Here is a 27,991-nt window from a genome sequence, read left to right on the forward strand (position 1 = left end):
AAGACACGGCGGTTGGAACAAAAAAATCTCAAATTTGGACTCATCAGACTAAAGGACAGATTTCCACCTGTCTAATGTCCATTACTCGTGTTTCTTGGCCCAAGCGAGTCTCTTCTTATTATTGGTGTCCTTTAGTAGTGGTTTCTTTGCAGCAATTCGACCATGAAGGCCTGATTCACGCAGTCTCTTCTGAACAGTTGATGTTGGGATGTGTCTGTTACTTGAACTCTGTGAAACATTTATTTGGGCTGCAAACAGAGTTGCAGTTAACTCTAATGAACTTATCCTCTGCAGCAGAGGTAACTCTGGGTCTTCCTTTCCTGTGTCGGTCCACATAGTTTATGTGACTGCACTTGAAGGAACATAAAAAATTCTTGAAATTTTCCGGGTTGACTGACCTTCCTGTCTTAAAGTAATGATGGACTGTTGTTTATTTTTGCTTATTTGAGGTGTTTTTGCCATAATATGGACTTCGTCTTTTACCAAATAGGCCTATCTTCTGTATACCACCACTACCTTGTCACAACACGATTGGCTCAAACGCAATAAGAAGGAAAGAAATTCCACAAATTAACTTTTAACAAGGCACACCTGTTAATTTAAATGCATTCCAGGTCACTACCTCATGAAGCTGGTTGAGAGAATGCCAAGCGTGTGCAAAGCTGTCATCAAGGCAAAGGGTGGCTACTTTGAAAAATAGAAAATATATTTTGTTCAACACTTTTTTTGGTTACTACATGATTCCATATGTGTTATTTCATAGTTTTGATGTCTTCACTATTATTCTACAATGTAGAAAATAGTCAAAAATAAAGAAAAACCCTTGAATGAGTAGGTGTGTCCAAACTTTTGACTGGTACTGTTCTGTATTTATGAGTATTCTGGAGTAATCATGAGCGGATGTACATTTTCACTGTATTTGTAAAAAAACATTTGAAGTTACACACAGTACAATTCATCCCTTCTAGGGGTTTAACCATAGAAATAGAATCCTGCCAGTCACGAAACGTTGATTTGAATGAGGAATGTCCATTCTCGAATGTGGTTCCAATTCTATGGTTTAAAGTTTCATCCTTCCTCAGACAAAGTGTTGCTGCAGTCCTGAGGGGCTGCGTCTGAGCTTCAGTCCTGACAGGATCCTCTGGCCCGGGCCACTCAAGACCCTCCTCTCCGCCCTGTCTCCGCCTCTCACTCAACCACCCCTGACTGTTATTGGACTGGTTCACGTTCAGCTGAGACAATGTGGCTAACCGACTCCTAAGCCACGCCTCCTGAGCACCGGTGCTCGGTGTCGCTACTGCTGTTGCAGCTATTGAGGGTTCTACTACCACTGTCCCCGCCCGCAGTCTGCCCTGTGGAACCTCATATGGGCGTGTCTTCTCTCTTTCTGTCTGGTTCTCTGGTGCGTGGCCTCCAGCCTGGCTGAGCAGGTGGTAGGCGGTGATCTCGGGGTGGAGCTCCAATCGAAGGCTTTTCCTTCTCGGGCTACCAGGGTCAGGGGAGGGGCTACGACTGCTGTCTTCGCTCCTCGACTGGTTTCTCCTCCTCTCTTCCTCTTCATCCTCCTCTTCCCCGAGCAGCCCAGCCCTGGTAGTGCCCGCAGAGAGGCGGAGACCCGGGGTGGGCTGGCGCTGGTATTTGACAGGCTGCCTACTGAAGTGGCTCTGTGGCTGGGTCCCCACAGAGGGAGAGTCCCCTGGTTCTAGACCCCACACCAGATCACCCAGAGCAGCAGCCTCTGCTGATGCCCCCCTCACAGCCACGACTGGGGAAACAAAGTAGAGGAGAGAGGGGAGGAGAGGCGACAATAAGGCAAACCAGTGAAACACAGATTAACCACTGTATTTCACTTTTAGCTTGGCAAAGTAAATACTCTGTCTCTTTCTATCATAACATGTGTGAGTATAGCCTTGCTTTTGAGAGGCTGTTGAATTTTGGCAAAAGAAAGCAGAAAATGCCTACAGTCAAGTCAGCAGAGGGCGCTATAACATGACAAAAACAGTGAGCAGCGAGCAGACAAAATATCTGATGGTAGCAGAGAAAGGTTTTGTAAAGAAATCACAGATCAGATAAGAACAGCAAAGTCCTCTAGCCCACTTGTTTACCAACAATACCCATTAATCCAATCATTCCTCTAATACTAAAGTACATCCTACCTACCTGCTCTCTCATTGGCTTCAGGGCTGAGCTGGTCCACTGCCTCATTGGATGACGACTTGTCAGATATATAACCCTCACTCAAGTCTCTCTTGATTGTGCGAGTCTGTTGAAATGACACAAACTCTAAGTTTTGAGGAATAGATACCAGATATTTGGGTAGGAAGTGTTGGGAATGGAATGCTGTAGCGAGATACATACTATAGCTCTAGGTATAGAAAGTGAACCCCAGTGGATTAAAGAGATATTGGCAGGTAAATTCTGGATGTTGAGTAGCCTATTCAGTAAACAGGGATTTTTATTCTTATTGAATAGAATCAAGTTGTGGTCACTGGTTCTCCTTAGTTCTATTTTTCAGGCAAAACATTTGATAAATTCCTGTGTCCCTAAACAACTCCAAATTAACATGTAGGGGGCAGGGCACTAACCTTCTCTTCCACCCCCACACCTCCCAGTATTTACCAGTGGTCAGTGTTGTGTATTTAGTGGCCAAGAACACCAATGCTAGGGCTGTGTCTCAATAGCTTTAACTTGTTTCCTCTTCTCATGTCCTTTCCTACCCATGAAACCTACAGTTTCCACAGTATCCAGTCCTTTGGCCTATCAGGGGCAATGAATGAGAGGAGAAAGGAAACAAAGTAATTGTACACCAGAGGAGGAAGAACAGGAAGAATTTGACAATCATTTGACTATATTTCACAGAGGAAGCCATTGACCAGTATTGAAATCCAGCCAGGGTAGATCTGGTCAGGAAAGGAAGGGTCAGATCAAAGTCCAGTCAGAGGTAGCACGCACGCACACACACGCACACGCACACACACACACACACACACACACACACACACACACACACACACACACACACACACACACACACACACACACACACACACACACGCCAATGTTGCACTGTGTTAAGCTTCACAAAAAAAGGATGTAATCCCTTCCGGATTGGCAACAGCAGAGTCACAGCATGGCGAGCCAGGAGCATTAAAGGGGCAATCTGGGATTTGTACATCTGTTTTGGGACTTTGAATACATTATATAGCCATTGACTCTTGAAGAATATTCCTTATAAATGCCTTATTAGTTACATTTCTTCAGCCCCATCCCTCAGCTGTTTACCAAAAAAAGTGACTGGAGTGACCGCTTTCTTGTTGTTTGAATCCCAGATTACCTCTTTGAGACAACGACAGGTAACAGAAGCAAAAGGAAGGAAAGCAGCTCAAGGCAGCAGGCTGAGGCTGAACTCCATGAACCCTGGCTGTGAGGCAGACTTGGGTTCAAATACTATTTGAAATATGTCAAATACTTTGAGCACTCCTTCCTGGAGTGTCAGATGGGCTGGGTGGGCAGATGGGCTGTGACTATTATATTGGTACTATTGCGGCAGGCAAGCTCAATGAAGCCTGGCGAAAGTATTTTAAATAATTTCTAATAGTATCTGAACCCAGGTCTGACTGTAGGGCATCAGGAGCCGTCCCAATGTCACTTAGACTTAGAGGACCAATCACTGGCTGACAAACCTACAGCTGCCAGACGTGTGATCAAGAGGCCTCAGATTCAAAATTAAGTGTTTGATTGAGGTTAACATTGCCCTCTTATTCAAAACCTTGAAAAACATTGGAGAAAATCTGTATTTAAATGAACTTCAGTATAGGGGGTCTATGAAAAGTATTTTAAAAGTATATATTTGTCTATCAGCCCAGGGTTAACCCATCTGTTAACCAGACCTGGGTTCAAATGTTATGTTTGAATTAAAAATACTTAAGCTGCACCTGATTGAGCTTGTCTGACACAATGGTATCCACCCTCAGTGTATCCCTTACCTCTAGAGAGCGGGGGCGTTCTCTGGACAAGGCTCCTCCTGCGGGGGGGTCCTGAGAGCCAGGGTCAGCCCCTGCAACAGTCTTCTGGGCCCCGCCTGAACACGTCGCCCGGGGAGGGGTGTCAGGGAGGGGGGTGGTGGGGGCGGGAGGTGGAGCGTCGAAGATGTGTTGGTGGTGTGTGATGAGGAACTCCACCAGTAGGGACTGGTAGGTGGTCTCCAGTAGGGCCACCATGGACACGTCTACAGACACCAGCGGGCGCAGCAAGGTCGGACCAAACACGATGCCCAGGTTACTGGGAGACATCTTGTTCTCCTCGTAGTTCTCTGATACTCTGTGGAGAGAGAGAGAATGTGAAATGAGTGAAGAAAAGAGAGGATAGAGTATGGTCCAAAAAATACCATCTGGAGGAGGGCTCAGCACCCCTCTTATGACCATGTGACCGACCGTTCTGCTGCATGCAACAATAATCTGTTTTCCCAGTGAGCTGAAGCAGAGGAATAACTTTGGGGAGCTAACACAAGTCTATGAGCATGGTTCACTGAGCCATCTCCACAACAACCAGGTTTGCTAATTGTGTAGGTGACGCATCATGTGCTGCAGTGTGCAGTAGTATCTGTGTAGGTGACGCATCATGTGCTGCAGTGTGCAGTAGTATCTGTGTAGGTGACGCATCATGTGCTGCAGTGTGCAGTAGTATCTGTGTAGGTGATGCATCATGTGCTGCAGTGTGCAGTGGTATCTGTGTATGTGACGCATCATGTGCTGCAGTACGTAGTGGTATCTGTGTAGGTGACACATGTGCTGCAGTGTGTAGTAGTATCTGTGTAGGTGACGCATCATGTGCTGCAGTGTGCAGTAGTATCTGTGTAGGTGACACATCATGTGCTGCAGTGTGCAGTAGTATCTGTGTAGGTGACACATCATGTGCTGCAGTGTGCAGTAGTATCTGTGTAGGTGACGCATCATGTGCTGCAGTGTGCAGTAGTATCTGTGTAGGTGACACATCATATGCTGCACTGTGTAGTAGCGTAGTATCTGTGAAGGTGACGCATCATATGCTGCACTGTGTAGTAGCGTAGTACCTGTGAAGGTGACGCATCATATGCTGCACTGTGTAGTAGCGTAGTACCTGTGGAGGTGACGCATCATATGCTGCACTGTGTAGTAGCGTAGTACCTGTGAAGGTGACGCATCATATGCTGCACTGTGTAGTAGCGTAGTACCTGTGGAGGTGACGCATCATATGCTGCACTGTGTAGTAGCGTAGTACCTGTGAAGGTGACGGCATCATATGCTGCAGTGTGTAGTAGCGTAGTACCTGTGGAGGTGACGCATCATATGCTGCAGTGTGTAGTAGCGTAGTACCTGTGGAGGTGACGCATCATATGCTGCAGTGTGTAGTAGCGTAGTACCTGTGGAGGTGACGCATCATATGCTGCAGTGTGTAGTAGCGTAGTACCTGTGGAGGTGACGCATCATATGCTGCAGTGTGTAGTAGCGGTATGGGGGCAGTCTCCCCAGCAGGTCTCTCAGGCTATATGTGAGGTCCTCCACTATCCCAGGAGTCTCTGCTGTCGCCTCCCTCTCACTGAGACGCTGGATCTCCTTGCCCACCCAGATGAAGTCATTGTACAGATCAAAGGTCAACAGCGGCTCTGGAAGCTGAGGATGAAGATGGTTTTATTTCTAATAAATAATGACAATAGATTGTTATTCACACATAATAATAATAAATGCATCGATGCATCGACTGACAATTGTACCACATGATGTTCACTAAAAGGGAAATCCTGAGATACGATATGTCCATATTACTTATAGGCTGGCATAATCATGAAGGGGAGCTTTGTGTGAGAGTTTAAATAACAGTGTATGTCCATACAACACTTAATTGTCTTTATTAACTGTGTCGTTGGCTCTACAGTATACTGTCTGTATTAACTATATCATTGGCTCTACAGTATACTGTCTGTATTAACTATATTGTTTGTATTAACTGTATCATTGGCTCTACAGTATATGGTCTGTATTAACTGTATCATTGGCTCTACAGTATACTGTCTGTATTAACTATATTGTCTGTATTAACTGTATCATTGGCTCTACAGTATACTGTCTGTATTAACTGTATCATTGGTTCTACAGTATACTGTCTGTATTAACTATACCATTGGCTCTACAGCAACTGTCTGTATTAACTGCATCATTGGCTCTACAGTATACTGTCTGCATTAACTATATCATTGGCTCTACAGTATACTGTCTGTATTAACTATAGTGTTGGCTCTACAGTATATTGTCTGTATTAACTATATTGTTGGCTCTACAGTATATTGTCTGTATTAACTGTATCGTTGGCTCTACAGTATATTGTCTGTATTAACTATATTGTTGGCTCTACAGTATATTGTCTGTATTAACTATATTGTTGGCTCTACAGTATATTGTCTGTATTAACTACATCTTTGGCTCTACAGTATATTGTCTGTATTAACTATATTGTTGGCTCTACAGTATATTGTCTGTATTAACTGTATCGTTGGCTCTACAGTATATTGTCTGTAATATCAGTGTTCTTTGTTGTCTGGGAAACAGTGAAGTACCTCCTTGAAAAAGTGTTTGAGGACTGAGGTGACGTCATGAGGTGAAAGGTCAGAGAGGTCGACCTGGTCCTTCTGGGTCTCGAAGACCTGACACAGCTTCTGGATGCGAGGCTTCGACCCACTGATACGATACACCCCCTAGGTGGGAGGGATGGATGGATGGGGAGAGGGAGGGAAAGAGAAAATAAGAAGGATTGAGATAAGGGCACTGTACTGTCGCTTCTGCAAAACAGTTTTACTGTTTGCTTCAGTACTTATTCTAAGCCATATTACATCCAGGTTAATACAGTACCTGTAGAGTGAGGGCCCTGCTCTCTATCTCGGCCGTGCAGCGCTGGACCACGAAGGGCACCTCGTCAGGCCGGTCCCGGGGCAACAGGGAGAAACCCACCCCAAACAGAACACCCTTTCTGTTCTCACACTCATGCTGTAACACCTCCAGACACTTCCTGTGAACCGCCATGCCACACTACAGAGACGGCAGGCGGGACAGAGGACATGGATTAGCAAACCAGGGTGGAGCCCAAATCACACCCTCTACAGTGGGGCAAAAAAGTATTTAGTCAGCCACCAATTGTGCAAGTTCTACCCCCTTAAAAAGATCAGAGAGGCCTGTAATTTTCATCATATGTACAACTTCAACTATGACAGAAAAATGAGAAGAAGAAAAATCCAGAAAATCACATTGTAGGATTTTTTATGAATTTATTTGCAAATGATGGTGGAAAATAAGTATTTGGTCAATAACAAAAGTTTATCTCAATACTTTGTTATATACCCTTTGTTGGCAATGACAGAGGTCAAACGTTTTCTGTAAGTCTTCACAAGGTTTTCACACACTGTTGCTGGTATTTTGGCCCATTCCTCCATGCAGATCTCCTCTAGAGCAGTAATGTTTTGGGGCTGTTGCTGGGCAACACGGACTTTCAACTCCCTCAAAAGATTTTCTATGGGGTTGAGATCTGGAGACTGGCTAGGCCACTCCAGGACCTTGAAATGCTTCTTACGAAGCCACTCCTTCGTTGCCCGGGCAGTGTGTTTGGGATCATTGTCATGCTGAAAGACCCAGCCACGTTTCATCTTCAATGCCCTTGCTGATGGAAGGTTTTCACTCAAAATCTCACAATACATGGCCCCATTCATTCTTTCCTTTCCCCAGATCTGTCGTCCTGGTCCCTTTGCAGAAAAACAGCCCCAAAGCATGATGATTCCACCCCCATGCTTCACAGTAGATATGGTGTTCTTTGGATGCAACTCAGCATTCTTTGTCCTCCAAACACGACGAATTGAGTTTTTACCAAAAAGTTCTATTTTGGTTTCATCTGACCAGAGGACATTCTCCCAATCTTCTTCTGGATCATCCAAATGCTCTCTAGCAAACTTCAGACGGGCCTGGACATGTACTGGCTTAAGCAGGGGGACACGTCTGGCACTGCAGGATTTGAGTCCCTGGCGGCGTAATGTGTTACTGATGGTAGGCTTTGTTACTTTGGTCCCAGCTCTCTGCAGGTCATTCACTAGGTCCCCCCGTGTGGTTCTGGGATTTTTGCTCACTGTTCTTGTGATAATTTTGACCCCACGGGGTGAGATCTTGCGTGGAGTGTACCTATGATGAAAATTACAGGCCTCTCTCATCTTTTTAAGTGGGAGAACTTGCACAATTGGTGGCTGACTAAATACCTTTTTGCCCCACTGTATACCTGGTTCAACCTGAACCATACTATGCTGGCGCCACTATGGAGGATAGCGTACAGCTCAGTTCAGCTTGGCATCGGTCAGGCTCTACGGTGTGACTGTGAATCAGGCAATAATGTTATACATTTGTCATTAAAAAGGCTGCCACTTAAATGTCTGTCAGTTGTTCCTCTGTTCTTCTATTCCTCCTCTTTCTCACCTCCTCACACTCGATGCCGTTGACCACGATGTAATTGTCACACTGTTTGCACTTCACCATCTTGCTCTTCATCTTCCGGAGTCGGTGTGTCAGTGCGGCTCGGGACGTAGTCCGTACCTTCCCCGCCGTACCGTTCCTTTCTGGAGTGGAGTCCACACAATCTACGAGGAACCACAGGACAGGACTCAGTCATGGTGGGAAACACTACCCACCAAATTTACCCCTAGTTCCAAACAAACCCTACTCCCTAGCAACTCCTGTAGACCTGAGAGGATTGGACAAGTGGAAGAATATGGAAACATTTCCACCTAGCCAATCAGTAGACAAGAAGCAATTGCCACAATGATTATCTAATCCTCTCAGATCTACAGGAGTGGCTAGGGTGTAGGGGTTAGGGCAGCGTTTCCCAAACTCGGTCCTGGGGACCCCGAGGTGTGCACGTTCTTTTGATGTCCTAGCACTACACAGCTGATTAAAATAATCAAAGCTTGATGATGAGTTGGTTGGTTATCTGAATCAGCTGTGTAGTTCTAGGGCAAAAAAACAAAATATGCACCCTTGGGGGTGCCGAGGACCGAGTTTGGGAAACACTGGGTTAGGAGTAGATTCAGAATTCAGCAGGAGAATTTACTTATAGAGAGCCATTAGTTGGTGTCTGTTGTGGGAGTTAGGTGATGACGCTGACATTCACCTCCTTCCAGGACGGTGCCTATGTCCCTCTCATCCAGGTCGTCTGATGACATTGTCCCTGTGGAGGGGGCTTTAGGAAGCCTCCTGTTGCCATGGGCTACAGGGTTCAGGGTTCAATGTGGGTAAGACACACAGAGAAGGAGGAGAGACCAGTCAAACAGGACAAAGTGAGTTTCCCGTAAGCTTCGTAGCGAATACATTATTTCTCTCCACTACCAAATATGACATCGATGTTTGATGATTGGTCAGTCTTCTGAGCATGATTAAATTAAATCTGCCAAATGAAGCACACATGCTTACCTGGGCTGGACAGAGACTCCAGACTGCCTCCGATGCTCTCACTGTCACTGTAGCCCTTACGTTTAACCAGACTTTCTTCAGGCAGGGAGGAGTCCTGTAGAGAGCTAGGGTTGCTGGTCTTACGACGGCCACTTGGAGGTGCAACACACAGATTCGGACACACACACATGCACGCACACACACACACACACGCAGGCAAGCACAAACACACGCAGGCAAGCATACACACACACACAATTAACATTTACAAATAAAATATTGACAGCAACTCTAAATATAAGACAATAGGCACTAATGGGACAAACAGTATCATCCATTAGAGCCGTAGCCTATAAAGAACAGGACAAATCATCCATCCGTCCGTACCTCTTGTTCTGAGGGACAAACTCCTGGAAGGTGAAGGTTTGTAGGGGCTGTTCTTGGCTTCTCTTCCTAAAGATGTAGAGCAGGTAGGGCTCCCCGGGTTCACACGGCCTGCAGGTCAACTCCAGGTTGTGGTAGCCCAGGGGAACCGGCTCCGTCTGCTGACGCTGGAAGTAGAACATGTTCACTGTGGCCTAGGGGTGGTAGAGGTACATGATAAGAGGGATTATTTGAAAATGATTCATCCCATTGAGCTCAAGATACCTCTGTAGGCATGGCAACGGCAGCATATTCGGTTAAATCCCAATTACCACCTGTATGTAAAATGTATGCACGCATGACTAAGTTGCTTTGGATAAAATGGTCTGCTATATGGGATATATTACTATATTATTTAGAAAAGGAGACCTGGGCCATATTTTAATATATTTTTGTTGTTGTTGTATGGGCGATTGACAGTCTTAAAAGACTAATTGAAATGGCTACTGGCTGCTTGCCTTGAGTCTATTTACTCTTATGCCCACTCTTATGCTATCACTATCCCTATTATGCACTCCACTTGTTGCATCCAGCACAGGGAACGTCTATCTCCAATAGGCCTGGACACCCACCTCCTTGAGCACAGTGTCCCCCTGGCAGATGAGTTTGCGGGTGTGAACGATGATTTTCTCCTTCAAGCTCTCCAGCTTGTTCTGGTGGTCCTGGGCCTCACACACACACTGTCTGTACTGCATCTCTGCCTCCATCACCTGGTTGTAGGGGATGAATGAGAGAGCGAGAGAGAGAAAGAGGGAGATAGGCACAGTGAGTCACATGATGACAAAAAAGAACAATTATAATTTTCCCATAAAAAAAATGTAAACCTAAAAAGTGGGATATGTTTCCGTAAACCCCATGTGGCGGTTGGAACCGCTGTACCACACCTTTGACTGTGCGTCGTCACGTGACTTCCTCCTCTTGTCCAGGGTCTTGTGTCCCGCTGTGAGCTCGTCCCCGGCCTTGGCCGTCACAGCCTTGGTCTTCTCCAGGTCCTCACTGCGCTGCAGGTACTGCTGACGAGCCTTTTTCAGAGCCGCCACCGCCTCATTCTGACCGATGAGAGAAGTTTATAGTTAACGCAATGTTCTGATCAATGGGATAAGCTGTTAAAACACACAGGCACGTGAGTGCACATACACAGTAGCATCTAAAAAAACAGCACTTACCATCCTCCTCTGTTCTCTGGACCACTGCTCCTTGAACTCCCTGCGCCACTTATCAATCTCATTCTTCTTGGATGCCAGGGCCTTCCGAATTAAGATGTAGGATTAACCACATCATACTAAATCACTTAACATGTTATTCCACATTTTCTTGCATACAGGAATGTTTGACACATTGAATAGGCTTGCTAATTGTGCCTGCCTGCCTGCCTACCTGCCTGCCTGCCTGCCTACCTGCCTGCCTGCCAGAGTGCCTGCCTGCCTGCCTGCCAGAGTGCCTGCCTGCCTGCCTGCCTGCCTGCCTGCCTGTCTGTCTGTCTGTCTGTCTGTCTGTCTGTCTGTCTGTCAGTCAGAGTGCATGTCTGTCTGTCTGTCAGAGTGCATGCCTGCCTGCCTGTCTGACTGTCTGTCAGTCAGAGTGCCTGCCTGCCTGTCTGTCAGAGTGCCTGCCTGTCTGTCTGTCTGTCAGAGTGTCTGCCTGTCTGTCTGTCAGAGTGTCTGCCTGTCTGTCAGAGTGCCTGCCTGCCTGTCTGTCAGAGTGCCTGCCTGCCTGCCTGTCTGTCTGTCTGTCAGAGTGCCTGCCTGTCTGTCTGCCAAAGTGCCTGCCTGTCTGTGTCTGTCAGAGTGCCTGCCTGCCTGCCTGCCTGTCTGTCAGAGTGCCTGCCTGTCTGTCTGTCAGAGTGCCTGCCTGCCTGTCTGTGTCTGTCAGAGTGCCTGCCTGCCTGTCTGTGTCTGTCAGAGTGCCTGCCTGCCTGTCTGTCTGTCTGTCAGAGTGCCTGCCTGCCTGTCTGTCAGAGTGCCTGCCTGCCTGTCTGTCAGAGTGCCTGCCGTACCTGCCTGCCTACCTGGTAGCAGCGTTGCTGCAGCAGTTCTGATATCTGTTTAGTAGATTGGCTGGTCTTCACATCGTGCTCCAGGGCCATGGTGTAGATGTACTGCAGAGGCATCATGTCCTGTAACAACAGCACAGTAAGAACCAGGTCATAGATATAATTTCAATACGTTATTTATTTCAGATATATTAGAGATATTAGATATCAGGAACATTTACTGTCTTCTTGGAAAGCAACTCCAGTGTAGATTTGGCCTTGTGTTTTAGGTTATTGTCCTGCTGAAAGGGGAATTCATATCTCAGTGTCTGGTGGAAGGCAGACTGAACCAGGTTTTCCTCTAGGATTTTGCCTGTGCTTAGCTCCATTCTGTTTCTTTTTTATCCTGAATAACTCCCCAGTCCTTAACGATTAGAAACATACCCATAATATGATTGCAGCTTCCATTTTGCTCGAAAATATGGAGAGTGGTACTCAGTAATGTGTTGTATTGGATTTGCCCCAAACATAACACTTTGTATTCAGTACATAAAATAAATAGCTTTGCCACATTTTTTGCAGTATTACTTTAGTGCCTAGTTGCATACAGGATGCATGTCTTGTAATATTTGTATTCTGTACAAGCTTCCTTTTTTTCACTCTGTCAATTAGGTTAGAATTGTTGAGTAACTACAATGTTGTTGATCCATCCTCAGTTTTGTCCTATAACAGCCATTACACTCTGTAACTGTTTTAGTGGTGAAATCCCTGAGTGGTTTCCTTCCTCTCCGGCAACTGTATCTTTGTAGTGACTGGGTGTATTGCTACACCATCCAAAGTGTAATTCACCGTGCTCAAAGGGATATTCAATGTCTGTTTTTTTACCCATCTACCAATAGATGCCTTTCTTTGCGAGGCATTGGAAAACCTCCCTGGTCTTTCTGGTTGAATCTTGGTTGAAATTCACTGCTCAAATGAGGGACCTTACAGATAATTGTGTGGGGTACAGAGATGAGGTAGTCATTCAAAAATCATGTTAAACACTACTATTGCACACAGAGTGAATCCATGCAACTTATTATGCGACTTGTTAAGCACATTTTTACTCCTGAACGTTTTTAGGCTTGACTCAAATATTTTAGCTTTTAATTTTAAATGAATTATTTCCAAAAACATAATTCCACTTTGACATGATGGGATATTGTGTGTAGGCCAGAGACATTTAATCCATTTTAAATTCATGCTGTAACACAACAAAATGAGCAAAAAGTCAAGGCACTGCAAAACATTTTAAATTGGTAATTTAGCAGATGCTTTTATGCACAGCGACTTTCAGTGTATTCCACTAAGGTAGCTAATAATAAGCCTGAAGAGTAATCTGATAGGGATTTAATACATTTCTATGCAATATTGTACACATCATCACATGTACAACCTATACAGTCCCATACACACGAGAGACAACAAAAGTATCCATACCTGCTGAGCCACACAGGACTTAACCGTTTCTGCTGCCTTTATGATGTTCTTGGCAAACTCTTGCTCTGTAAAACAGACCAGAATAAGTCAGTATGATGGATTATGTGATTGATTTTAGTAAAAAATGATTTATTAGCATTACAATATTGTCAGGCAGTCTTATCAAAAGCTTTTATCCAGACAAATATCAGTATGACTTTTGGAGTTGTTGCATGTTCAATTGAGGTCTTTCAATGGTGATATAACAACCAAAATGTAACATATTAGATCCCATATCAGGCAATCAGACCTCATAGAGAGGAGAGGTCAATTCAGATTGTTAGCTTACATCACCAAATATCAAAATCAATGCTCTGCTTTGGCTGCCTAAGTGCTGCCCTACTTCAAGTACACTAATCTGCTGATCCATATTGATGCTGTGGTGTCAGCATTGCAACCATTCAACCAGTGGAGGCTGGTGGAAGGAGCAATAGGAGGATTAGCTCGTTGTAATGGCTGGAATGGAATAAATTGAACGGAACATGTGGTTTCTATAGGTTTGCCGTGTGATACCTGCCCATTTATCCCATTCCAGCCCAATGAGCCCTTCCTTCCACCAGCCTCCACTGCATTCAAGTGTCCACAGTGGCTCAGACCTTTCCCTCTATGGTGACCACTACCCCTACATTGTCACTCTGACCTCTACCCATTTCCTATACACAGCTATCCAAACACAGGTCTGCTTGGCAGCACCTTGGTGAGCTGATCCCTTTGCCCTCCTACAGTACAGAACAGTGCAGTAACGGTATACTACAGTATTGTATTTTACAGCACGGTATAGCAGAGTACATTACTGTAAAGAAGGCTACAGTACAGAGCAGAACAGTAGGCTGTCCATCCTCCTGCTGTGGCCTGGTTAATCTACCCTGTAGTCTCTGTGGGGTTCCCCTGACGGGAGTGGCTGGCCCACTCCATGTTATCCTCATTGGCTACAAAACCCTACAGATCTACTTTGTTGTTGTTGTTGTGATCATCTCTGAGTAGGTTTACCACTCCGTAATACCCTAACAGTGTTTCTCAGGGTCTGTTATACCGCTCCGTAATACCCTAACAGTGTTTCTCAGGGTATGTTATACCGCTCAGTAATACCCTAACAGTGTTTCTCAGGGTCTGTTATACCCTAACAGTGTTTCTCAGGGTAGGTTATACCGCTCCGTAATACCCTAACAGTGTTTCTCAGGGTCTGTTATACAGCTCCGTAATACCCTAACAGTGTTTCTCAGGGTCTGTTATACCGCTCCGTAATACCCTAACAGTGTTTCTCAGCCTAAGGGTTCATGGAACCAGTCCGTGATATCTTACTGTCCCTGCAATGGTTAACTGACAATTATTTTCTCTGATATCTTTTCAACCAGTTTTGCTCACCCAAAATGCAAACGGTTCCTATAACAGTCCTTGTAATACCTAAGTTCTACCACCAGAGGGTACTGTGGAGGATACTGTTCATCCTTTCACACTGGGTTCAACCACAAGGTCTATTATCCTATTACAGGTGAGGAATAAACACACATTGTCTAATGGCAGGTTAGGCCTACTTTAGACTCGGCTGTCTTTTCCAGGAATAGAGTGTCTGACTCCTGGTCTTTCTTAGGAGAAGAGCTTTGGTTGCTGTAGTTACTGCAGTTCCATACCAGCAAAACAACTTTTGTTACAGAGGGATAAGAGAGCCTTTCGTGTTGTCCTAAAATTATTCTTGTTTATCTTACGTCTTGAGAAGGCTACCTGTCTATGAATGCCAGAAACATGGTATGTACTTCACATTTGGTATGTGAACTATTTCATTTGTTTACATGTAAAGCAAATAGTTAACATACAAGACCATATTTACAAATATATGTGTTTGTGAATATGTTATAGTAGTTGTAGTTGAATGAGTCTGTACCACATTGCAGTGACACACTATGGGCCATGCCCTCATTTGAGATAGGTGCACTTAGCTTTAATTAAATAATGTGTTTATGTCAATGTAAGATTTGCAAATAGGAATGAGGAGACAGACAGACTGACTAGCAGGCAGGCAGGCAGGCAGACAGACACAGAAACACCCACGTCTCCACTCACCCAGGCTGATTCTCTTTTCCATCCAGGCCAGCAGGTCCTTGGCGTAGCGGCACCACATCTTGGCATACTGCAGGGCCAGCTCCACGCCTCCCTCACAGCGACACAGGGCCAGGTCTGCTTCCTGGGCTGAGAGTGAGTACATCAGCATCACTGCATATCTTCTCTACCTCACCCTGATAGCCCACAGTCAGGAGGTTTTTAACCCCAAAACACACACAACTGGGCAGTCTGGACCCCCACGGGGCATCCAAGACCCCTCTCCCCCCTGATTCCCAAGGAAAAAGTTGGGCTCACAGGTATGCTTTGTGTTCCATACTACCAATAATGTGTAATCCGAATAATTTGTCATCCAAGAAGGAATAAAAGAGAAGAGACAAAAAAGGGTCTCTCCTATTTCTCAAAAAGTTCATCAGAAACATAGCTGTTTCCACAGCAGGTTTGTGGTTTAGCCAAACAAACTCTATGGAGAAGAGAGACTGAAAACGACTGGTCATCAGGGCTAGTCCTCAGAGTCCGCAAGGTCCAAGTGCTGCCGTTGTCCACAGGGTCTCTGTCTCAGCACAAGTGGTCACTACTACACCAACACCGGTGGAGGTCTGGTCATCTCAAAGCATGCATAGCAAGAGGTCATCACGTTGGAAATCTAGGAAGGAAATTATCCTGTCCAGTCTAGATTAGTCCTGGAAGCAGCTGAACAGACAGTGCTTTAGCAGTCAGAAGTACAGAAAGGAAAAGAGAGAGAAAAGGTTCAAAACAGGCTTTTTAGGTATAACTCCTCTCCCTGCTCTACCTCTCTCCTCTCCCCCTCCCTCCAGCGCCTGTTCTTACCGCTCCCCTCCTCAGTCAGAGAGAGAGAGAAAACGTGACGGTCTGAGAAGATTACCGTGGCAACTCCTTGGTGCCAGAGTGCTGTAATCGACGTGGCAACATCAGAGTAGGTGTGTTGTGGTTGTTATGGAGTCAGGGTGTTGGTGTGACTGACAGCAGTCTGAAGTCAGTCAGCTGCTCGCTCTCTCTCTCTCTCTGTTGTCTTCCTCTCTGACTCACAGTGACAGCGGATGGCGATGTGCAACAATCCTGCAATGCATGTCATGTGCTTCCTTCCTTCCTCCCTCCCTCACTCTCCTTTCTATTCTCTCTTTCCCCCGGTCTCGGTCCTTTTCTTCCCCTCACTAGTTCTCTTGCAACGTCACTATCAGCACCGCTGTCCTTTCACCTGTCCACAGTCGAACTGCATGCAAAGAAATCTAGCAATACTGCAGTCTTCTGACAAGTCTAATTCCTGTTTCACTTCTTCTCCAACACAGATGTGTAGTCCTACACTCCAATTCTGAGCTCAAGTCCTCTCTGTGTGTTGTCAGACGTCCCTCTCAGTTCCAAAAGTGAGAGCAGAGAAAATATGTTCCTACAGAGCATAGAACAGGCTTCTCTCTTGAAACAGGTAACTCCATGTCTGAGAAAAAATCCACAAAAACGGTTAAGACTGTGTAGCGAGTGTTGTTCTGCGTTGATCTCGCTCTCTCTCTTGCTCCCCGTCTCGTTCTCGTGGGCACACCTTCACACTTCAGCAATGAGTGTCTCTGTGCCACCTGTGTGTGTGTGTGTGTGTGTGTGTGTGTGTGTGTGTGTGTGTGTGTGCGCGTCTGTCCCCCTTCCCTTCGCTCTGCCTGTGCTGGCTTCTGGGACTATGGATTATCCAGAGAGGGCAGGTCCAGATTGTGGAGTGACAGGCTTTAGATCACAACCAGGTTTTACCTCCTGGTGTGTGTGTGTCTGACAGACCATTCAGGAGGACTAAGAGGGTGGATGGGGTGAGGAACTGGTTAGAGCTCAGTACAAACTGTTTATTGGTGCTCCTTCTTACAGCGTTTTTTCCTGTACTTGTATCTCTACCTGTACTTGTACCTCTACCTCTACCTGTATCTTTCCTCCCCATCTCTCTCTTTCTCACCCTCTCCCAATCTCTCCCTCTCCCTTTGTCTCTCTGTCTCAGTTGAGAGAACGTCACAGCTGTAGGTTAGTGGAGTTACAGTATATCAGGAATATTGATATGACTGTCAGAATGTCAACTTGTGTTACACAAGTGCCAAAACTAGTTAGTTACAAAAGCTCAGAACTTGGTCCATGCTGTTATTTGCCCTTGACACCTATTAAGACAGCTAAACAACACAGTTGACACACGCACATATACAGTGCAAGGATCAATCAATGTCAACCCGACGGGACTGACAACAGGCATTACAGAAAGCAGGCCACGCCATGGTCCACTCAACTCATCAGCCCTACCACCCTACCCCCACCGCTCGCTCCTATCCACAGCCCCACCCCTCGCCCCTCCATTTGGCTTATTACAGATAATCTCCAAACTGGTAGCTGGGAGAATTTGGGATTGGGAAGAGTGGATTGGGTTAGGGCAGAAAACTGCATTAGATGTAACTGAATGAAGAGAGAGGAGTAGGGCACTCAGAGGGAAGGTATAGCTTAGTATGCTTAGTAACATGATAAATAAGAGGTGCTCCGGGGTGAAGTTTCTCCAAGCTGCAGATCTAGGATCAGCTTCCCCTCCCCCAATCCTAGCCTTAATCATTTGTGGGGAAAATGTCAAACTGACCCAAATATAGTATTTGATAGTTTCAAATACATGCAACTTAAAAGTGACCTATTACGATTTCACATCTTTTGGACATCAGAGCAACCTTTAGGGAATCTTATTTGATTCAGAAAAGGATGTTCATATGATAGGGAAGATATAAACTCAGCAAAAAAAGAAACTACATCCCACTGTCAACTGTGTTCATTTTCAGAAAAGTTAACATATCTAAATATTTGTATGAACAAGATTGAACAACTAAGACAAACTGAACAAGTTCCACAGACATGTGACTAACAGAAATGGAATAATGTGTTCCTGAACAAGGGGGGGGGTCAAAATCAAACGAACAGTCAGTATCTGGTGTGGCAACCAGCTGCATTAAGTATGGCAGTGCATCTCCTCCTCATGGACTGCCCCAGATTTGCCAGTTCTTGCTGTGAGATGTTACCCCACTCTTCCACCAAGGCACCTACAAGTTCCCGGACATTTCTGGGGGGGGGAATGGCCTTAGCCCTCATCCTCCGATCCAACAGGTCCCAGGCATGCTCAATGGGATTGAGATCCGGGCTCTTCGCTGGCCATGGCAGAACACTGACAATCGTGTCTTGCAGGAAATCACACACAGAACGAGCAGTATGGCTGGTGGCATTGTCATGCTGGAGGGTCTTGTCAGGATGAGCCTGCAGTACCACATGAGGGAGGAGGATGTCTTCCCTGTAAAGCACTGTGTTGCAACTGCCTGCAATGACAAAAAGCTCAGTCCGATGACTGACCTTCCACCTCCAAATCGATCCCGCTCCCGAGTACAGGCCTCGGTGTAATGCTCATTCCATCAACAATAAATGTGAATCCGACCATCATCCCTGGTGAGACAAAACCGCGACTCGTCAGTGAAGAGCACTTTTTGCCATTCCTGTCTGGTCCAGCGACGGTGGGTTTGTGCTCATAGGCGATGTTGTTACCGGTGATGTCTGGCGAGGACTTACCTTACAACAGGCCTACAAGCCCTCAGTCCAGCCTCTCTCAGCCTATTGCGGACAGTCAGCACTGATGGAGGGATTGTGCGTTCCTGGTGTAACTCGGGCAGTTGTTGTTGCCATCCTGTACCTGTCCCGCAGGTGTGATGTTCGGATGTACAAATACTTTGCAGGTGTTGTTACACGTGGTCTGCCACTGCGAGGACAATCAGCTGTCTGTCCTGTCTCCCTGTAGCGGTCTTAGGCGTCTCACAGTGCGGACATCGCAATTTATTGCCCTGGCCACATCTGCAGTCCTCATGCCTCCTTGCAGCATGACTAAGGCACGTTCACGCAGATGAGCAGGGACCCTGGGTATCTTTCTTTTGGTGTTTTTCAGAGTCAGTAGAAAGGCCTCTTTAGTGTCCTAAGTTTTCATAACTGTGACCTTAATTGCCTACCGCCTGTAAGCTGTTAGTGTCTTAACGACCGTTCAACAGGTGCATGTTCATTAATTGTTCATGGTTCATTGAAAAAGCATGGGAAGAACTGCCCCTAATCGTGGTATTTTGGCTTTATACCACACCCTCTCCTGCCTTATTGCTTAATTATATCAGTCATCAGTCAAAAGAGGGTGTCTTGTCCTGCTCCTGAAATCTGCTCCTGTATTCATCCCAGTCATCCCAGTCATCAGCAGCAGAGTATTGGGGTAGGTGCAGGACATCAATGTTTGCACAATTACAATGGTAGTTTAATTTCCCCATTATCTCACTAGTCCTTTCTGTCTCGTTTGTAGTTTTTTTTGTCCTCAGGCTGAACAATGCTCTTTTCAATCCTCACTCTGTGCTCACTCCTCCCTTCGGTCTGTTTCTCTCTTTCCCTTCCCATCCCTTTATGGAAAAACCATATGATTTCACATGTGGAAAATCACATGATGTTTTGCACATGTAAAATAAAATTTCACATGTGAAGTGTCACATGTAAAACCATGTGGTTTTGGAACACTTCACATGTGATGATATTTCACATGATCACATAACCTTTCACATGTGGATTAACATTTTCACATGATGCCCTGCAGACAAAAATGAGTTGTTAGGATGTCGCCGGAACATCACGAAATTAGCTGCAAGTGTTTTCAACTTACACACTTTGACATACATGATTACATTGTGTATGTTTATTTATACAGTAATTATTATTCAACATGTCCTCACGTGGGATTTGAACTCACAACCTCTTGGTTCACAGCATTCCAATCTTCCTGCTACGCCACCATGTCTGTGTCATTGACAGATTTCACCTGTATTCTTATACTTTGGATTTAAGTAAATCTCAGATTTGTATAATACACCCAATAAAAACAAATATTTATCATAGTGATTCAGGAGTAACATTGAAACAGAATAATACACTTCACCAACATTAGACAACTATACAGAAAACCCTCAAATTGCAGAATTAAGTAAATAAAATCAATGATGGGAGAACAGTCAGATTAACGGATATTTTTTTTATTTTTTATTTTTTATTTCACCTTTATTTAACCAGGTAGGCTAGTTGAGAACAAGTTCTCATTTGCAACTGCGATATAACAAAAGCAGTGCAGATGGCAGTCTTTTGTTAAGTGCAGAGACGTATTATAGGTAATTAATTCATGTGTAGGGAACTTCTGAGAATGCTACAGGTTTTGTGGCGCAGCAGAAAGCGTACTTCAAACCCCAGGTGGTGTCATATTGAAAAGTCAGTACTAAGTGACATTGCTTGTCCTAATATTTATATATTTCTTAATTCCATTCTTTGACTTTTAGATTTGTGTGTATTGTTGTGAATTGGTAGATACAACTGCACTGTTGGCGCTAGGAACACAAGCATTTAGTTACACCCGCAATAATATCTGCTAAATATGTGTACGTAAATTTGATTTGATGTCAAATGTAATCATATTATCGTTAAAAAAAATTAAACTATACTATTTTAGCTGATCAGCGTGTCAGATAACTTAAAACCCCTATACCATTTCATTACTTCCCTTAACTGTTTTCACATGTTGAGCTGAAATTTTCACGTGAAAACCAAAAAAGACACATATGAGGTCAGTTGTTCACACCTGAAACTACATGTTCACATGTATTCACCACCTGTTCATGTGAGGAAGAAAACATGTTCTCACCTCACATGTGGAATATGCAGTTTCACATGTGAAAACCTAACTCTCTCATGTGGAATGCGTGAAATGAGTGAGTAAAAATAAAATTTGCACTATCACGTGAAAAACGTGAAAATGTTGTCATGTGTATTTTCATGGCATCCCCATGTTGTCACATTTATTTCACATGAGATCACGTTCTCACTTGTGCTTAAATGTTTTTACGTGTAGTTACATGTTGTCACATGTTTCTTTAACATGTTGTCACATGTTGTCATATTAACTTCACATAAGATCACGTGAAATTAATGTCGTTTTTCCATAAGGGATCTCTCCCCCTCTCTTTTTACCATCCCTCTCTACCTCTCATATCCCTCCCTTTTCCCCCCTCACCCACATTTCTCCCTTCCTCTATCTCCTTCTCTCACATCCCTTCCTTCCCCTCTTCCTTCCTCCCTCCCTCCCTCCACCCACATTTCTCCCTTCCTCTATCTCCTTCTCTCGCATCCCTTCCTTCCCCTCTCCCTCCCCTCCCTCCCTCCCTCCCTCCCTCCCTCCCTCTCCTGTTTGATGGATATGTCTGAGGGGTAAACTAGAGAGCATCTGTCTGCAGCTCTAATCCTCTCTCTCCCCCCACCCTCTCCAGTCGTCTCCTAATCTCGTTAACACAGAGGCAATTAGCACCACGGGCTAATTACACCTCAACAAGAGGTTGAATAAGTGGAGATTAACCACCGTGACTGGCTGTCACCCCACTAGTCCCGCCCACACCACTCATCACATCCCACCTGGATTGGCTGTCTGTTAGTGTCAGTCACCGGGCAGTGTTTCCAGAAGAGAATGGCTTGGACTCTTGCATCCCTTTCACATAAAGACCAAAACCCCACTAATTTACCATGCCTGCATTTTTATACCAGCTTTTTCGTATATCTGAAAAGCATAGGGGGTAGAAAACATGGAAAAATAAAAGCCACCTAAAGACCTAGCCATGATTCCTGCATTTTCACAGACCCTGTAACCAAAATACAGGTATCGTGTCTGTGTGAATGGTTCTCTGATTATTTGCAGGGAAATTCATTAACACCTCCATTATTTAACACATCCCTAATTTGAAATGCAAACTGCCCCCATGGTTTAACAACACCCCCCAACCCTCCGAATTTGGCAGCTACCCACTGATATATATAAAATGGGTATACCTGCAAACAAGTGGCAAATAAGTGTCTGTTTGAAATAAACATTGCCTAAACGTTTTTCTATCGTTATTGAGGGAAGTAATTACGTTGATAATTACTGATATTGATTTATCGCCCAGCCCTGCTCTGCTCTTAGCCTAAGTAAGTTTTAGCTGTGGGAGCTAATGCAAGTATTCATGTCTCTGGCAAGGTTACTCATCACACTGAACCAACAAACCACCTCCGTTACTCACACCAGGGTTGGGGTCAATTCGAGTCAGTCCAATACAACTGATTTGAATTTAACAAACGAAAAAAGAAAAACACACATGCATACAACACACCACGTTCTGTATAAGCACTCTGTGACATCTGCTGATGTAAAAAAAAAGCCTTATTAAATTAATTTGATTTCATTACAAACATACCGGATAGACCTCCATCTTTGTCATCACCATCTGGGGGGTAGACATCCTCACACTGCAGGGCAGAATACAGACCATTACACAGAGAAATGGATTTGGAGACAAGACGATACACATTATACTTCATATCAGTAGAATATGAGCAGAACCTAAGTTCAAATGATTCCCCTGTTGGCTAGTACAAACGGTACCAAAAGTATCAACACAACGGAGCACCAGACTAGAAAAAAATGTGATTGACTGACAGAGAGAACATAGTAACGATTGATTGATTGTTTGTTTATAGGCTGGGTATCTGTAAAGCACTTTGTGACAACTGCTGGTGTAAAAAATGGCTTTCCAAAATAATTTTGATTAGTTGCTTGATTGACTGATAGTACTGCTCCCCTACCGTCAGATGATCCAGCTCAGTGTTGTCTGTGGTTTCCGTAGAGACGGTCTCAGCAATCGACTGGGAGTCAGGGTCTGGAAACATCTCCTCTACAGTGCTGATGGATCAGAGGGCCGATACATGTTATAATGGCTTTGTGAAGCCTTCGTAAACCCTTCATAATGCCTAGATGCTTCACTTATTATTTATGTGCAAATTCTTACTATACTTAACAAAAATATAAATGCAACATGCCACAATTTCAAAAATGTTACTGAGTTGCATATAAAGAAATCAGTCAATTTAAATAAATTCATTTGGCCCTAATCTGAATTTAAGTATGCTCTCTCTAATTCTCTTTCTTTCTTTCGCTCTATGGAACCCTGACCTGTTCACCGGACGTGCTACCTGTCCCAGACTTGCTGTTTTCAACTCTCTAGAGACGGCAGGAGCGGTAGAGATACTCTCAATGATCGGCTATGAAAAGCCAACTGACATTTACTCCTGAGGTGCTGACCTGTTGCACCCTCGACAACTACTGTGATTATTATTATTTGACGATGCTGGTCATTTATGAACATTTTAACATCTTGGCCATGTTCTGTTATAATCTCCACCCGGCACAGTCAGAAGAGAACTGGCCACCCCTCATAGCCTGGTTCCTCTCTAGGTTTCTTCCTAAGTTTTGGCCTTTCTAGGGAGTTTTTCCTAGCCACCGTGCTTCTACACCTGCATTGCTTGCTGTTTGGGGTTTTAGGCTGGGTTTCTGTACAGTACTTTGAGATATCAGCTGATGTACGAAGGGCTATAATAAATACATTTGATTTGAACAAATCAAAATATATTTGATATTTGATATTCTTCAAAGTAGCCACCCTTTAAATTGATGACAGTTTTGCACACTTGTCATTCTCTCAACCACCTTCACCTGGAATGCTTTTCCAACAGTCTTGAAGGAGTTTCAACATATGCTGAGCACTTGTTGGCTGCTTTTCCTTCCCTCCGCGGTCCAACTCATCCCAAACCATCTCAATTGGGTTGAGGTTAGGTGATTGTGGAGGCCAGGTCATGTGATGCAGCACTCCATCACTCTCCTTCTTGGTCAAATAGACCTTACACAGCCTGGATGCGTGATGGGTCATTGTCCTGTTGAAAGACAAATGATTGCCCCACTAAGCACAAACCAGATGGGATGGTGTATCACTGCAGAATGCTGTGGTAGCCATGCTGGTTAAGTGTGCCTTGAATTCTAAATAAATCACTGACAGTGTCACCAGCAAAGAACCCCCACACCTCCATGCTTCACGATGGGAACCATACTTGTGGAGATGTTCACCTACTCTGTGTCTCAAAGAGACGGCTTTTGGAACCAAAACTCTCAAATCTGGACTCATCAGACCAAAGGACAGTTTTCCACCGGTCTAATGTCCATTGCTTGTGTTTCTTGGCCCAAGCAAGTCTCTTCTTATCGGTGCCCTTTAGTCGTGGTTTCTTTGCAGAAATTCGACCATGAAGGCCTGATTCACTCAGTCTCCTCTGAATAGTTGATGCTGAGATGTGTCTGTTACTTGATCTCTGTGAAGCATTTATATAGGCTGCAATTTCTGAGGCTGGTAACTCTAATGAACTTATCCTCTGCAGCAGAGGTAACTCTGGGTCTTCCTTTCCTGTGCCGGTCCTCATGAGAGCCAGTTTCATCATAGCGCTTGATGGTTTTTGCGACTGCACTTGAAGAAACATTCAAAGTTCTTAAAATGTTCCGCATTGACTGACCTTCATGTCTTAAAGTAATGATGGACTGTCATTTCTCTTTGCTTATTTGAGCTGTTCTTGCCATAATATGGACTTGCCCATATGGTATACCTTCTGTATACCACCCCTACCTTGTCAAAGCACAACTGGCTCAAACGCAATGAGAAGGAAAGAAATTCCACAAATTAACTTCTAACAAGGCACTGGTTAACTGAAATGCATTCCAGGTGAGTATCTCATGAAGCTGGTTGAGAGAATTCCAAGAAGTGTGCAAAGCTGTCATCAAGGCAAAGGGTGGCTATTTTGAAGAATCTAAAATCTTTTTAAAATTTTTTTAACACTTTTTTGGTTACTACATGATTCAATATGTGTTATTTCATAGTTTTGATGTCTTCACTATTATTCCACAATGTAGAAAATAGTAAAAAATAATTAAATAAATAAATAAGTAGGCGGGTCCAAAATTTTGACTGGTACTGCATGTACACAGATGTAAGCGGAATAATATACTTGGTTTACAATCCCACGTAGGTGTACACTTCCTCTCTGGCAACTAGTAGCAGACAACCCACCCCCAACAAATAAAAAATATGTAACTAAATATGTAGCTAAATAACTCAAATGTAAAACATGTCAAGGTGTTCTGAATGATGGACTGATTATAATGTGGAGGGTGACAATGGTAATACGTGTACATGATGAGTGAATCTAAAAGTCAGACTTACGAGTTGACCAAAGAGAGTTCAAAATTATCGAAGTCCCGGAAGATCTCGCTGTAGCGCTTAGTCTCTGATTTGTTGGGGACCTTCACCTCTGGGGTAAAAGATGGATGACAAACATGTGAGCAAGAGAGGCCAAATGATCACTCTTTCTTTTTCATAAAATAAACATTACACACAAAACACACAAGTTGAAATTGCTTTTTTGCAGCTCCCAAAAAAGTTATCTGTAAAAAAAAAAAGCTTACAAAATATCTTCTATTTTTAGAAATAACAAATAAAGGGGTAAACCAACAGCCAACACCCAGTCATAAAACAATGTGTGAGGAAATAAAGAGTTTGTGGATTTGAAGGCTGCTGGTGGTGGTGGTGGTTATTGAGGCCTCAGATGTGTGATTGTATGTTTGTGTAAAAGGCATTTGTTGTAACACTATTGTCTTTCAATTCTCCAGCATCTGGTGAAAAACATATATCACTGTTGGTCACCCATTATAACACACTGAGTACTGCTGAGATGGCTCAGAATGGTTATAAAAACCTTTGTGTGAATGACAGATAAGAACATGTCCTTTTTATATAACATCTAATATGGGAAGGACTGCAACTAATCTGAGAAAAAGAGAAATGCAACTCCAACAAAAGGGGTTCTATTCATTTCCTAGCCTGGTTAGGCCAGACTGAATGCTGTGCTCAGTACTGAGTGCAGTATTCAGTCTGGTTTAACCAGGCTATGCATTTACAGTATACAGTTTACAGTATAGGCTGGGGAAAATACAGGTTGATGACACTCAAAACTGAATGATGGTACATTAACCCTGAGTGAACTACAACCTAATGCTGTAGTCTCTCTCAACATACGTTTGTGGGCTAGCATCAAGTGCTGAGACTGCATATGAGGCTAAAAACCTATAGGAATCTGTTACAGTTGAAGCTGACTGTGTATCACTTTAAGGGCAGTTAATATGCAAAAATACTCAACTCCCAGTGTTAACAGATGAAAAAAAATCTACATCTCTCCTCCCTCTCTTTCGCTCTCTCTGTCTCCATTTAGGTCAACCACATCCTGCTTGTGATGTGTGTCATGTTTTGCTCAGAAGACACAAAGTCCTTGTTTTTCACCTTAGCAGAGTTCTGTTAATATGGCAGTCGAAGACAGGTACGAGATAGTAGAACTGTACACAACCAAGCTCTGCCAAAGTTCAGCTCTATAGCGCAAATTAAATTTAAAAGCAATGTTCCTGCGTGTCCACGGAAACTGCATTCACAGTAAACGCTGCATATGTCAGCTCAATCAGAAATTAACTTCCACTGTTAAGCAAGCTATAGTGCTGAACTTTGTGATATGGATTGAATCAAGCCCTTAGTCTAACAGAAAGCAGGGCCCTATAGCCTACTGTGCATGTCAGAGTTCTAGAGGGAGCTCGAGAGTGGGTTCAAATAGTATTTGTTTTCCTTCCAACCATTTTCTCTTAAATCATGAGGACTGATGTCCCGGACTTCATGGTTTCAAGAGCTTAATTTGAAAAAAAAGTTTCACGAATGGCGCACACCAATATGCAAAATGGAGGATGAGTTCAGGAGGTTCACTGATCCTGCACTGACTGGGAGGATGTAGCATGCAACCACACATGCACGCTCACACACACACGTTTGTTTTATTATCCTTTTGGGGACCAAACAATTGATCCCCATTCAAAATCCTATTTTCCCTAACCCCTAACCTAACCCTAACCCCTTATCTCTAACTTCTAACCCTAAACCTAACCCCTAAGCCTAAAATAGCCTTTTTCCTTGAGAAGACCGGCGAAACTTGTCCCAAGTATCCTTGTGAGAACTTCTGGTCCCCACAAGGACAGTAAAACCAAAAACACACACATACACACACCTTCCCTGAAACATTTTCTCACCTCCTTTTCTACCTAAATGGATGGTTTCCCAGACCCAGATGGAGACTATTCTCCATTGAGCATGCTTTAGTCCAGGAGTAGGCTTAATCTGAGCACTGGAAACTGGCCCAAATGATAACAATATTCTGTTTTCTCTTATTGTTACTCACCTGGGGTTTTGGAGTGCTCCTTCTCTTTAACTTGGGGTTCTTCTTCCCTCTCCATCTCTATTTCAGACTAAATATCACAAGTGCACCTAGCCCCAAACTACCATATAGCACAGCAACCCCATCAATGTTCCTCGCACCACCAGCAACGTTCAATCAACCTTCTATCAATCAATCTATCAATTCCATCAACGTTAGCAATGCCTACTCGTTCACAAGACAAACAGCAGCTATAGAGCAGGAAATGAGCTCGAGTTCCTCTAGATGCACTAAATCACACTAACATTTGACTAGAACACTGCTGCTGTCTGGTAAAGTGCTTGGGTTTGACCCTTCTCTTCTTGCTCTCTCAGAGTTATCTTCCTCTAGT

The 27,991-nt window shown here is 44.2% G+C and overlaps 1 protein-coding gene across 1 annotated transcript; it reads right to left on the reverse strand.

The window, feature by feature from the left end:
• Positions 1-903: 903 nt before the first annotated feature.
• On the reverse strand, positions 904-27,975 carry LOC115103998 (GEM-interacting protein-like). Its single transcript, XM_029625115.2, is given in 21 exon segments — positions 904-1,159; positions 1,161-1,765; positions 2,161-2,263; positions 3,987-4,320; positions 5,449-5,651; positions 6,593-6,730; positions 6,885-7,061; positions 8,487-8,647; positions 9,178-9,273; positions 9,477-9,607; positions 9,843-10,033; positions 10,451-10,588; positions 10,763-10,927; positions 11,045-11,125; positions 11,887-11,994; positions 13,330-13,394; positions 15,430-15,555; positions 22,731-22,782; positions 23,119-23,215; positions 25,575-25,662; positions 27,625-27,975. Coding segments are annotated over 21 exon segments (3,195 nt in total). The 5' UTR covers positions 27,680-27,975; the 3' UTR covers positions 904-1,078.
• Positions 27,976-27,991: the final 16 nt, after the last annotated feature.

The sequence above is a fragment of the Oncorhynchus nerka genome, linkage group LG21 (genome assembly GCF_034236695.1).
Source record: "Oncorhynchus nerka isolate Pitt River linkage group LG21, Oner_Uvic_2.0, whole genome shotgun sequence".
Classification (NCBI taxonomy): Eukaryota; Metazoa; Chordata; class Actinopteri; order Salmoniformes; family Salmonidae; genus Oncorhynchus; species Oncorhynchus nerka.